The sequence below is a fragment of the Notamacropus eugenii genome, chromosome 1 (assembly GCF_028372415.1).
Source record: "Notamacropus eugenii isolate mMacEug1 chromosome 1, mMacEug1.pri_v2, whole genome shotgun sequence".
Lineage (NCBI taxonomy): Eukaryota > Metazoa > Chordata > Mammalia > Diprotodontia > Macropodidae > Notamacropus > Notamacropus eugenii.
Genome location: NC_092872.1, coordinates 252,978,819 through 252,990,823, shown reverse-complemented (window position 1 = coordinate 252,990,823; position 12,005 = coordinate 252,978,819). Strand labels below are relative to the sequence as shown.

Below are 12,005 nucleotides of genomic sequence, written 5' to 3'. Positions count from 1 at the left end.
TGAATAGCAGAATTATCCAGGATCCAAAATGATCTCAACAGGCCAGGATGATGGAGCAAATCTAATAGAATAACATTTACTAGAGATAAATTTAGTCTTATCCTTAGATTCACAAGTCACCTTTACAAGTACAAATGTAGAGGTGTCTAGAGCCATTGTCTGAAAAAAGTTGCATGGATTTTGTTGAGTTATAAGAGTAGGTAGGGTGATACAGCAGAAAAGCTAATATATACTTAATGGTACTTTTAAGAAGCCTATAACATCCAGAATCAGGGAGGTGCGATTCTTGCTCTATTCTGTCCTAGTCAGATCACATCTATGGTGTGATTTAGGTCTGTGGTCTATATTTTATGAAGGGCATTGATTAACTTGAGAATGTCCAGAGGACAGAAATCAGAATGGTAAAAGACCTTAAGACCATGCCATGTAAGGACCAATTAAGGAACTTGGGATGTTTAGCTTGGAGAAGAGTAACAAGATTATTCTCTTCAAATATCCAAAAGCCTATAATGAGGAAGAAAGAATTAGATTTTTTTTTTCTGCTTGACTCCAAGAAGCAAAACAATGGGAGGGAAATGGTAGGATCATAAATTTATGCTTGATATAGGAAATCCTGGCAGTTTGAGCTATCACAAAGTGGAATGGCCCACCTGGGAAAGTACTGTGATTGATTCCCTTTGTTAGCAGTCTTGTAAGGGAAAAGTAGTTTTCAGGTGTGTTACAGAGAGAATTACTGTTCAGGTATAGGCTGGACTCTGTGGCGTCCATGGTCCCTTCTAATTCTGGGATTTTCTGATTCTGTGAACTCACTCTTGAAGGTTTGAAGAAGTTTATGTAAATAAAGTATGAGGGGAGTGGAGAAAGGAAGGATGGAGAGAAAAACAAGATGTTTGTTTCCATTCAGAGAACCCGGATTTGAATCCGTATGAGTGAGATAGTGGTTTTTGAGGGGGGAAGGTGCTAACAATTAAATGGAGGAGGGTAGTAATCAGGATAAGCTTTCTGTAGGAGGTTGGCACTTGATGCTTAAAGGAAACTTCTTAAGAGTTTTCTTTTCTTTAAAGCAGAGCTAAGAGAGTCTATTCTAGATACAGGGGGCAGCCTGGGCAAAAAGTCACAGAGGGAGGAGACAGAATGGTATTTATGAGGAACAGCTAGGGGGCCATTTGGCCTGGATTAAAGAATGGGTGAAGGAAAATCATGGGCCCTAAGCCTGAAGAGAGGCAGAGATGGTGCCAGAGATGAAAGGCATCTGTGTTTGATCCTAGAAGGAGGGAGGGTCACTGTCTTCCTTTTTTCCATGCCTCTTGCTCTTCTGGTTATAAGTGGCAGAGCCAGTATTTCAACCTCAAGCCCTTTGACTTGAAACCCAGCAGGCTGTTTTTTCCTCCGTGCTGTGCTGTGATGCAGAGTTATGTTGTCATAAGAAGCGATGACCATGAAGACTACAGGGAGCCAGGAGAAGACTTAGATGAATGGATGCAAAATGAAGTCTGCAGAACCAGGAAAATAACACATAGCATAAAGTGGAAAGCACAATAGCAAAAATTAAAAGTCAATACTCGATATTAAAAAATGACACAAGTTTGACCCTAAAGATGAGGTTTGAGAATATGTTTACTTCTCTTCTTGTGGAAGTGGGAGGCTGTTAATATAGAACACTGAGCGAGATGTTGGACTTTGGTGGATATGTGGTTAGTTTTGCTAAACTTTTTTTTGAATTTCTGTTTTGTTCTGTTTTGTCCCCTAGGAGGGGAGTAGGTATGGTTATATTAGGAAATAAAAATGGCATAAAAACAATGTAATCTAAACAAAAATTAGAATGTTAACCCTCAAAATACATTTTAGTATATGAGTAGTGCTAAGGATGGTGGGTTTTTTTTTCTTAATGGATACAATGCAAAGCTCTTTACCCCGGAATGTGGTTGATTAGATAGGTGCTAATAGAATTTGCCTGAACCCTGATTTTTATGAGCAGATGGACCTGACATTTAGGAACAAAGACTATTTCCTCATTTCCTGGCATTAGGGCTTGCTTAAAATATAATTTGTAACACCATATTGTTCTGAATATGACTTGTATCCTAAATATAAAATTGCTTTAAAATCTAATTCATTGAGGATTTATTAAGCATGTACTAATGTATAAAGTGTTCTGGGCACTGTGGATTCAAAGACAAAAATTCAAAGTTAAAAAATAATCTCTGACCTCAAGAATATTACATTGTATTGGGGAGAATTACAACATATAAAAAGGTGTATATAGGTCAGGTATGTGTGTGTTTGTGTACACAGAGTGCTGACAACTAGAATTATAGGGAAAGCCTTGTAGGACATAGCACATGAGCTAAAGCCTTGAATAATAATAATAATAAAATTGTTTAGACAAGCTGTATTTCATTTGGGGATGCAGGAGTGGAAGGGGAAGCGGGTAGAGAAATGGCCAGTACAAATTAGGACAGTTTTGGCTAAAAGGGAAATACTATTCATTGAGATTTGAGAGGTAAACTGGTGCCAGATTGTAAAGAATTTTAAGTGTTGAGCTGAGGACTTTGTATTTTAACCTGAAGGCAACAGGGAACCACTGGAGAGATTCTTGAGCAGCGCTTGTGGTCAGATTTGTAGTTTATAAAAATTTTGACACTTTGTGAAGAAGGGAAAGCTTGGAACTACAATTAGTAGGTTATTGCAATAGTCCAGATTAGAGGTGATGAGAGTCCATCCTGAGGTAGTGGTCTGTAGAATAGAAAGATAAATGTGAGATTATAGAGATATTATTAAATTTTGACTATAGTCAGCTTTATTGCAATCCAGATTTGCTGGTGGTGTGTGGCCTACATTTGGGCAAATGTGACGAGGAGCATTTGACTTGTACTCCTCTACCTTTTTCTGTATGTCTTTTTTAAGGTACTCACTGTTCTTATGCTACCCCAAGGATAGGGAACCTGCAGCTTCAAGGCCACATATGGCCCTCTAGGTCCTGAAGTGTGGTCCTTTGACTAAATCCAAACTTCACAGAACAAATGCCCTTAATAAAAGGATTTGTTCTGTAAAACTTGGACTCTGTCAAAAGGCTGCACCCAAGGACCTAGAAAGCCACATGTGACCTGGGCCGTAGGTTCCCCACCCCTGTGCTATCCTGTATGTACATATTTTTATTAATAAGAGTTAAATTGAAGAAGGGAGAGGAAATGAGATATAGGATAGACTTGATGATGTGGTAAGGTAATAAAGATTTTGGACTTGCATGCCTTTGAAAGGAATAAGGAAGGAAAGGGGAAAAGGATGATTGAGAGGGCAATCTACTGCAGAAAAATGGGAGGTACATTTAGAGGGATTGGCTTTTGGCAAAGAAAAGGGTATCCTTTGTCAGAGGATGGATGGAGAATTGGATTTTAAAGAAGTTTTATATTTAGGATGCAAAACTCCCTCCCACTGTAGAATAAGAGGAAAACAAGCTGAACAAATCCCTACTAATTCATTTATAAATAGCCACCATTGGTTAGGGGAGGCATATTAGCTTTGTCTTGGGGTCCCCCATAGGATCAGCTTTTTCTTCCTTTTTTACAACAAATACTTATTTTCTTCTGATGCCAAATTTAACTGATTTTCTTATAAGTGCTGTTTTATTGGTAGAAGAGTTTCAGCTGTCACTGCAGCGTTTCTTTGTATGTGTCATTTTTATGCTGGAGGATTATATAGAACTATGTTTTAATTTATGAATTGTTGATTTTTTTTGTCTTAAATATGTTTTGTCAAGAATTTTTCCATTTACATTTTTGTTTTTGTTCTTAAAAAATCTGTTTTAATGTCATTTGTTTTTACATCACATTCATTTCCAATATCTCTCCTCCCTCCCCTTCTTAGCAAACCATATCTTTTAACAAAGAATGAGAAAGAAAAAAAAGTAGCTCAGCAAAACCAACCAACATATGTAACATACATGAGAATGTATGCAATAGTAATCCAGAGAATCACACCTCTGCAGTGTTCTCAGCAGTTTTCCAGGGCTACCATTAGTCAATCAGTATGTTAATTTTTTGTTGTTCTTGTTTTAAGTTCATAAAAATCTTCCTATGTTTGTCTGAAGTCTTCATATTTATCATTTTTTATGGCACATTCCCTTAATGTGCCACAGTTTATGTAGCATGCCATCTGTCAGTCATTCTATTCTCCCTTCTTTCTCAAGGAGTTCAGCATCTAATTTGCCCTTTCTTTTCTGCAAACCAGTCCTTATACTTGAGGACTTTTCATTTGTTCACATAGATGCTCCCTCACACTCCATAAATCTTCCATTTCTTAACATATCTTATCATCTCCTGTCATTGCCTTCCATTCCTTCTAACCCTCTGCTTTGCCTTCATTGAGACCATTGCCTGACAAAGGCTGTAACTTTCCTCTCTAACTTATAACCCAGTAGCCATTTCAACTCTACACTGTCTTATAGTCTTAAATCCCTTGCCGCTTGTCTTGTCCCTTTTGCCAAACTTCAGTCTTCGATTACTCCTACCATCTTATATTCCTTGCCCCCTATTCACAAACCACAGAATGAGGCTAGAAGAACTTGTAATTATACCAACTGGGTACATAACAAATTGAAGTTATCCAAGCTCAACTAGACCCTTAACTACAACAGAGCTGTCCTTTAATTCCTCCCTAATGACTTCCCTATCTCATCTCCCAAAGAAGATATTCCAAACCTTTCATACTTTTAGCTCCACCCCCAACCCCCTTACTTTACTGAAAAAAAAAATTGAATCCATTCGCCATCAACTCCACTTCTATTCTTTTCATTGAAAAAACATATCTGCCACTCACTCACCCTTACCCCATCCTCTGGCAGAGGTTGCCTTTCTCATTGCCAGAGCCTGCCCCTCCATTCTGTCCTCTCCCATTTTTTTCTCCAGCAGGTTGCCCTGTCAAGTCATCCTTTTTCCCTTCCCTTCCTTCCACCTGCCCCTTTCCTTCCTTACTCCTTTCAATCTTGTCCAGGTCCAAAACCTTTATTACCTTACCATACCCCACATCAAGCTCTCATCTCCTCTCCCTTTCTCAACTAAATTCTAGTTTAAAAAAAAAAAAAGGTTTTTAATTAATTTTTTCCTTAACACTTTACTATCACCACAGTATTGAGTGTATTCCTTCTCTCCCCCCTAACCTTCTCTATCAGTAAACACCCCGACATATACGGGATGGGGGGCCTGATATCACAGATTCTTAGAGATGCATTTATAAAAGGAAAGGCAACTTTTGAGGGGTCAGCAGTCACTTTAATTAGTTCAACCAAATGCTTCCAAACGTACCTTTTTGTCTTTTATGTTTCCAAAGCTACCAAGCCTCTTATCTATTTAACAGAGAAAATACAGAGAAATAGCACCCAAACAGGCTGCTCTTTACTGCCTGAATCAAAGCAATATTCTTGTACACTTTAACTTTACATACATTGCTGAATCAAGAGAGCCTTTACATGGGGCGGCGGGGGGGGGGGGGGGGGGGGGGGGGGGGGGGGGGAGAAGGTAACCTCCCAATATATGTAAAATGAAGATTCCTGATTGGCTCAGTCAGTAGACATGAAACCTACATGACTCAGCACAGCTGTAAACTATCACAGTTCAAAGGTGATTGAACCTTCAGGTGCTCACAATTTAGCCTGAGCCTGGAAAACAACTCCAAACAAACAAATCCCACTTTGCTTGCTGTTACACCTTCCCATGTGACAGTATCAGTTTTTGGGGGAAGAAAAAAAAATTCAGCACAATTGGCTAATATTGAAAAAGTCTGAAAACATGCACCCAGTGTGTAACACCTATGAACTTCCTACCTCCACAGAAGGGTAGGTTGGAGGTGTTGTCACATATCTCTTCATTTGAGTTTCAGTTGATCTTTATATTTTAATTGTATTGACTTCTGATTTTTCTGATTTGCTAATCTTTTCATTTGCCTTGTAGTTACTATGTATATTATTTTCTTGGCTCTGCCATCCTATAAGTGACTCTGCCACTCTATATCAGTGCATATAGATCCTTCCATGTTTCTCTGTATTCATCTGCATCATTTCTTGTTTAGTCGGGTTTTTTTGAACTTGTATCTGACTTTTTGTGACCCTATTTGTGATTTTCTTGCAAAGATAATGGAATGGTTTGCCATTTCCTTTTCCAGCTCATTTTACAGATGAGGAAACTGAGACAAACAAGGTTAAGTGACTTGCTGAAGGTCACACAGCTAATAAGTACCTAATGCCAAATTTGAAAGATGAGTCATACTCCAAGTCTGGCCCTCTATCCAACGTTTGATTACATTTATGTACCATAGTTTGTTCAGCCATTCCTCAATAGATGGATTGAGGAATTTTTACTTTGTTTCCAATTCTTAGCTATCACAAAAAGTACTGCTATCATGTTTTGGAGTTTATGGGGATTTTTTTCTAACAGTAGCAGTCTTGGGTTATGAACCTCATAATGCAGTCTCTGGTTCAAAGGGTATGGATATTTTAGTTATTTTATTTGCATAATTCCAGATTGCTTTCCTTAATGCCTGTACCCTTTCACAGCTCCACCAACAATGTATTTGTGTGTATATTTTTCCACAACTGATCCAACTTCCTGAAATCCTTTGGCAGGCCTCAGGTTGTGCTGGCCTGATCTAGAACATGCTTCCAAACTGTAGGTTTCCCAAGGTTCTATCCTGGGCACTCTTCTCCTTCATTGCTTTCACTGCTTTCTTGATAGCTTCATCATCTCTTAACTATCACCAATATACAAATGACTCCGGGAGGTATATATCTAGCCCCAGGTTTCCACATCATCAGTTGCTTTTTGAACCTTTCAGAGATGTCCTGGAGGCATCTTAATTTAATTAAGTGCACATCTGATCATGCTTCTCTGTTTTGATTTCAAAGCCCTATGAAGCTTAGTCCCAATTTATCTTTACAGCATCTTTGGGCATTACTCCCTTTGCCATACTGAAACATCCACAGAGATTTTGGCCTTTTCCTTGTTCTTCAAACGTGACACCGTGTTTCCTGTCTCTGTGCTTTTGCTTTGGTGATCACTTCATTTCTGAAGGCATTTCCTCCTTATCTTTCCTTATAGAGACTTTTTCTTCCTTAATTCAAAATTATTTTCCAATTATGGTTGAATAATTCACAACTCTACCAATAGTACTATTTTACGAGCTTTCATATTTTTCATATTTGTTAATAGACTACAATTCTTTTGTGAATTGTTTGTTCATATCCTTTATCTGTTGGTAAATTTACCTATTCACCTCTTTATTCCAAACCAATAGTCGCTGCCTGCCCTGTACCATAATTTCCCTCTCCTTCTTCTCTCCCTAATCCCCCATCCTAATACACAGAAGAGAAGAGGGTATATGCATTTTCTGTACTAGGGCCCCTTCACTTTAAAAGGGAGAGGAAGAATGTGATTTATATTAGTTTTCTCTATTTTCCTTCATTGTTGGAGATTCTTTTTTTAAAACCTTAGGGAACTTTACCAAAGCATAAAAAAGATGAGCAGATATTCAGTAATGCCTAGAAATGTACAGATTGGTAAATTGAGGTCAGTGTAGTGCATATAGGACCCATTTGTTGAAAGTAATATTGTTAATTTATAAGAGGAAGATAACTTTGTGTGGGGAGATTTCTGTTCTCATTCTGTTCCAAAATAAAACTCAAGCCTTTAAGTTTTGCTAAATATTAGTATTTGAGATTATGTGGAAGTTGTGCTGATTGTTAAATCAGATATGAATTTAACAGCTTGAAGATATATGATAAACAGGAATTTTTTTATTCTTTGTATCTCTAGCATCTAGCAAGGCACTTGGCATACGTGGTAAGTCTTTGATAAATTTGTGATTGAAAGTAAAAGGTGATTTAAATCTTAAGCTGAGGATGCTTGAACTTTTTGATAAAATATTAAATTTCTTTGGAAGTATCTCGAATTTTATCATCTTTTCATAAATATTCTGGTAATCGTTCCTGCTAATATTTCATGTCCATTAATTTTTACCGTTTTCGTTTTACAGAAAAAGTACAGAATTTTAATGACAATGAAAAGAACAGTCACTTTATGTACAAACATACTGAAAGTGGTAATAAACAATCCAACCCTGAAACTACAGCCATTTCTGGATACAAAGTTGAAGTCAAGGATTCATATGATACTTGGGATTCTCAAATTGGGAAAAGGTCAGACTCTCCATCAGAAATGTCCCATACCAAGGTATCCCTACGAACTGGTTTATATGAATGGGATGATGTTGCAGATAATAGATCAGGAGATTATATTTTAAGTTTGGATAGCGATCATCATTTAGAGATAAAGAATAAAGAGGAGTGTCCAGGTAAAGATGAAATGGGAAATCTACAAGAAGCCATTAATGAAGACCTTCTGCAAAGTGTTCTCAGGCCAAGCAACTGCAGGACGTATTGTAGGTCCAGTAAAGCAAAATCATCACAAGGGGCATCACACTTTGATAAGCTAATGGATGGCACCAGTCAGTCTTTAGCCAAAGCAAATAATGAATCAAATCAAGATGGTCTGAATCCTTTTCGGAAAGTTGGTGTAACCAGTTTCAGAGGGACAGTAGGACGGACTAGAGACTACACTGTTCTGCATCCGTCTTGCTTGTCAGTTTGTAATGTCACCATTCAGGATACAATGGAGCGGAGCATGGATGAATTCACTGCAGCAGCTCCTACGGACTTGGGTGAAGCTGGCCGCTTGAGAAAGAAGACAGATATAGCTACCACCAAGACCACCAGTAGACATCGACCTAGCAATACCAAATCCAAAAAGGATGTTAAACTTGAATTTTTTGGATTTGAAGACAATGATGAGGCAAAGGTTGATGAAGGAGGTTCTGGAAGTTCTAATTACAAAATTAAATATTTTGGATTTGATGATCTCAGTGAAAGTGAGGATGAGGATGATGATGACTGGCAAGTAGAAAGAAAAGCAAGCAAAAAAAGAACTAAATCAGCACCATCAGTCTCCTTTCAACCTCCCACAGAAAGCAATGATAATTATTCGCAGGATAACCAATCTAATGCAAATCCAGGTAAGTGACTTTTTAAAATGAATACTAATATTAGAGGTTTAAATTATTTATAGACTGCAAATTGAGTAAGTGTTTTGCAAAATATTTAAGCACTATATGTGGCTGCTAACATTAGAACAATTTACACCCTTTTTAAAAAACTTTTTCCTATCTGAATATGGACTTTAGTAATTTTTTTAATTTTTGGTCTGAACCTATAATTTTTCCTGTGGGGAAACTTCATAGGGAGAACTCCCTCCACCAGTATAGATGAGCCCATCTTATGAATGTTGATGCAGAGTTACCCAAAACAATGAGAGTTTAAAAGACCTGCCCAGGGTTACACAGGAGTTGTGTGTCAGGCAGGTTCACCTAGATCTTCTTGACTCAGCCTGACTCTTTGTCCATTATGCCTATCTTGAGCTCCATTGAAGACTCTTTACAAATATAAATATTTTTACACCCAAAATGACGGAAGCATTTTAATGGGCAGTTCTGAATTGGGGGAGACCACTTAAAAATTGGAAAAATTTTTCTAGGTTTTTGTTTTTCATTCTACCATTAGTATTAAAAATTTTAAGTGAGAAAAAATCTTAAATGTGTATTTCAGTGTTTACCCTTTCTCTTTGGATAGACTGATTCAACTTGATTCAGTTGTGTTCAACTCTAGGTTACTTTATGGGTTTTCTTGGCAATGCTGGAGTGCTTAGCCATTTCTTTCTCCATTGTGTCCTCATTTTACAGATGAGGAACTGAGGCAAATAGAAGTTAAGTGATTTGCCCAGGTTACACAGCTGGTAAGTGTCTGAAGCCAGATTTGAACTCAGGAAGATGAGTTTTCCTGACTAGTTCCTGGTGCTCTAGTCACTATGGTACCACCTAACTGCCTTAGCTTCAGCTAGTGGCTATTGGCATTGAATACTGGAAGACTTTTTAACTTGGATTCTACCTTCTGAGTTAAGCTGTTGATTTTCAGTGAAAAAAACATGCTCCTCCCTGCCAGTCTCCTCCCCTTCCTATATAAAACGCTCAAACCATTCTTGGTTGCTCCGGCTTTTTTTTTTTTTAACCTAGTGATCTTATTCTACTATTTGTTTATAATTCATATTGAATGTTCTTTTGGTTGTGTAGTATATAGGAAAACATGACTTTAGGATGTTGACCCCCAAAGACCTTAATGACTTTTTCACAGATTTTATTACATACAACTCAGAACACAAACCAACCAAAAAAATTCCCAGTATATGTACAAGGTCCAGTAATTACAGAATATGAGATCTGGAGGGGACCATGTTAATCTAATTTAGTTCAACTCATATCTAAAAGGAATTCCCACTAAATCATACCCAATAACTATTCTGTCTAGCCTCTGCTTGACATCCCCTGAGGAAGGTGAACTCAGCACTTTCTGAGGTAACCCATATCACTTTCGGATGAATTTAATTGTTATTAAGCCCAAGATGTCTGCAGCTTTTACCCATTGCTCCCCATTCTGACCTGTAGGACCAAATACAAGTCTAAACCCTTTAGATACTTTTAAATGGCTATAATACCCCCCCCCCCCTCAGTCTTAGGCTAAACATCCCCATTTTCTTTAGTCTATTTTTATGTGAAATAGACTCAAGGACTCCATGCCTGCTGATTGCTCTCTTAGACCCTCTATAATTGATCAGCAACTTACTTAAAATTGTGTCCAAAACTGAACACAGTACTCTAGGTGAGATCTGACCAGGACATCTGGAAATGATGCCTCTCTTAAGGCAACCCAAGGTTGTATTAACTTTTTTGGCTTCCACTTTGCATCACACTACAGATTTACTGAGCTTGCAGTCCACTAAAAACTTAGTGCTTTTCAAGACTGCTTCTGTCTGACCTCTCCCACCTTATACTTGTAGAGATGATATTTTGGTTTTCAGAATAAAACTTTACATTTATCCCTTTTGGATTTTATTTTATTAGATTCATCCCACTGTTCTAGCCAGTTAAGATTTTTTTGGATCTTGGCTTAGTCCATAGCATTAGCTACCTCCACACTTGGTCATCTGCCGATCTGGTATGAACTTGCCATTTCTGTCTTGATTTAGGTGATTGATAAAAATGTAGTATAGGGCCAAGCACAGATAACTGTGATTCTTCACTGGAAACCTCCTGCCACATTGCTGTTGAGTCATTAATTACTATTTGAATGTACTAGCTATTAAGCTGGTTCTAAATCCATCTGATTATGTTATTGTCTAATCTACACCTCCACAAGAATATTATGAGCTAATTTAGCCAAAATTTTGCTAAAATCTATGTCCAGTTATTCTAGTGTGACCTGTTCTTGGTAAAGCCATGCTGGCTCTTACCAATACTTCCCTATCTAGATGTTCACAAACTATCTCTTTAATAGTCTGTTCTATTTGGCTTGTATTTACAGATACTTTTCTCTTCCCTTTTAGAAAATTGGAGCATTTGCCCTTCTCCATTCTTATGGTACCTTTTCTGTTTTCCGTACCTTTCCTATATCTTTAACTGTGACTCAGAAGTCACATCTGCCTCTTCTTTTTGGACCTGAGGATGTAATTTAGCTTAGGTGATTTGAATTTATCAAAGGCAGCTAGGTGCTTTCTCAGCTTGGCATGGAAATTAGTCCAGGTTCTTTGCAACTGTGCAAATATAGTGTAAGCTTTGGTATGCCATAATAAAACTGGAACACTTCCTGCCAAGAGATTTTCTCTTGAAAGACCAGCCTATCTTGCATTAGGAGAAAGTTATTAGGGGATTATCATTTTTCATCTTCTGCAACTCATGAGGAAAAAGAGGACCGTATTTGGATTTTAATACAGTCAATAAATATTAAGTATCTACTATGTGCCAGGCATTGTGCCTAAAGGTCTGGAAATCCAAAGTTAAATAACAGTTTTTGCTTTCAAGGAGTTTATATTCTAATAAGAGAGACAGCATATAAAAATGATGTACACACA

The 12,005-nt window shown here is 37.6% G+C and overlaps 1 protein-coding gene across 6 annotated transcripts in view; it reads left to right on the top strand.

Moving 5' to 3' along the window:
* The window catches only part of WAPL (WAPL cohesin release factor), a 96,705-nt gene that overhangs the window by 22,843 nt on the left and 61,857 nt on the right, over window positions 1-12,005 (top strand). For all 6 annotated transcript variants that reach the window (XR_011971558.1, XM_072628553.1, XM_072628550.1 and 3 more), the window contains one exon: window positions 8,026-9,060. Coding sequence is in view for 5 of the 6 variants with exons in the window: in XM_072628553.1 (XP_072484654.1) it covers window positions 8,026-9,060 (1,035 nt within the window). In the remaining variant the exon portion in view is untranslated. The remainder of the gene's footprint in view (window positions 1-8,025; window positions 9,061-12,005) is intronic.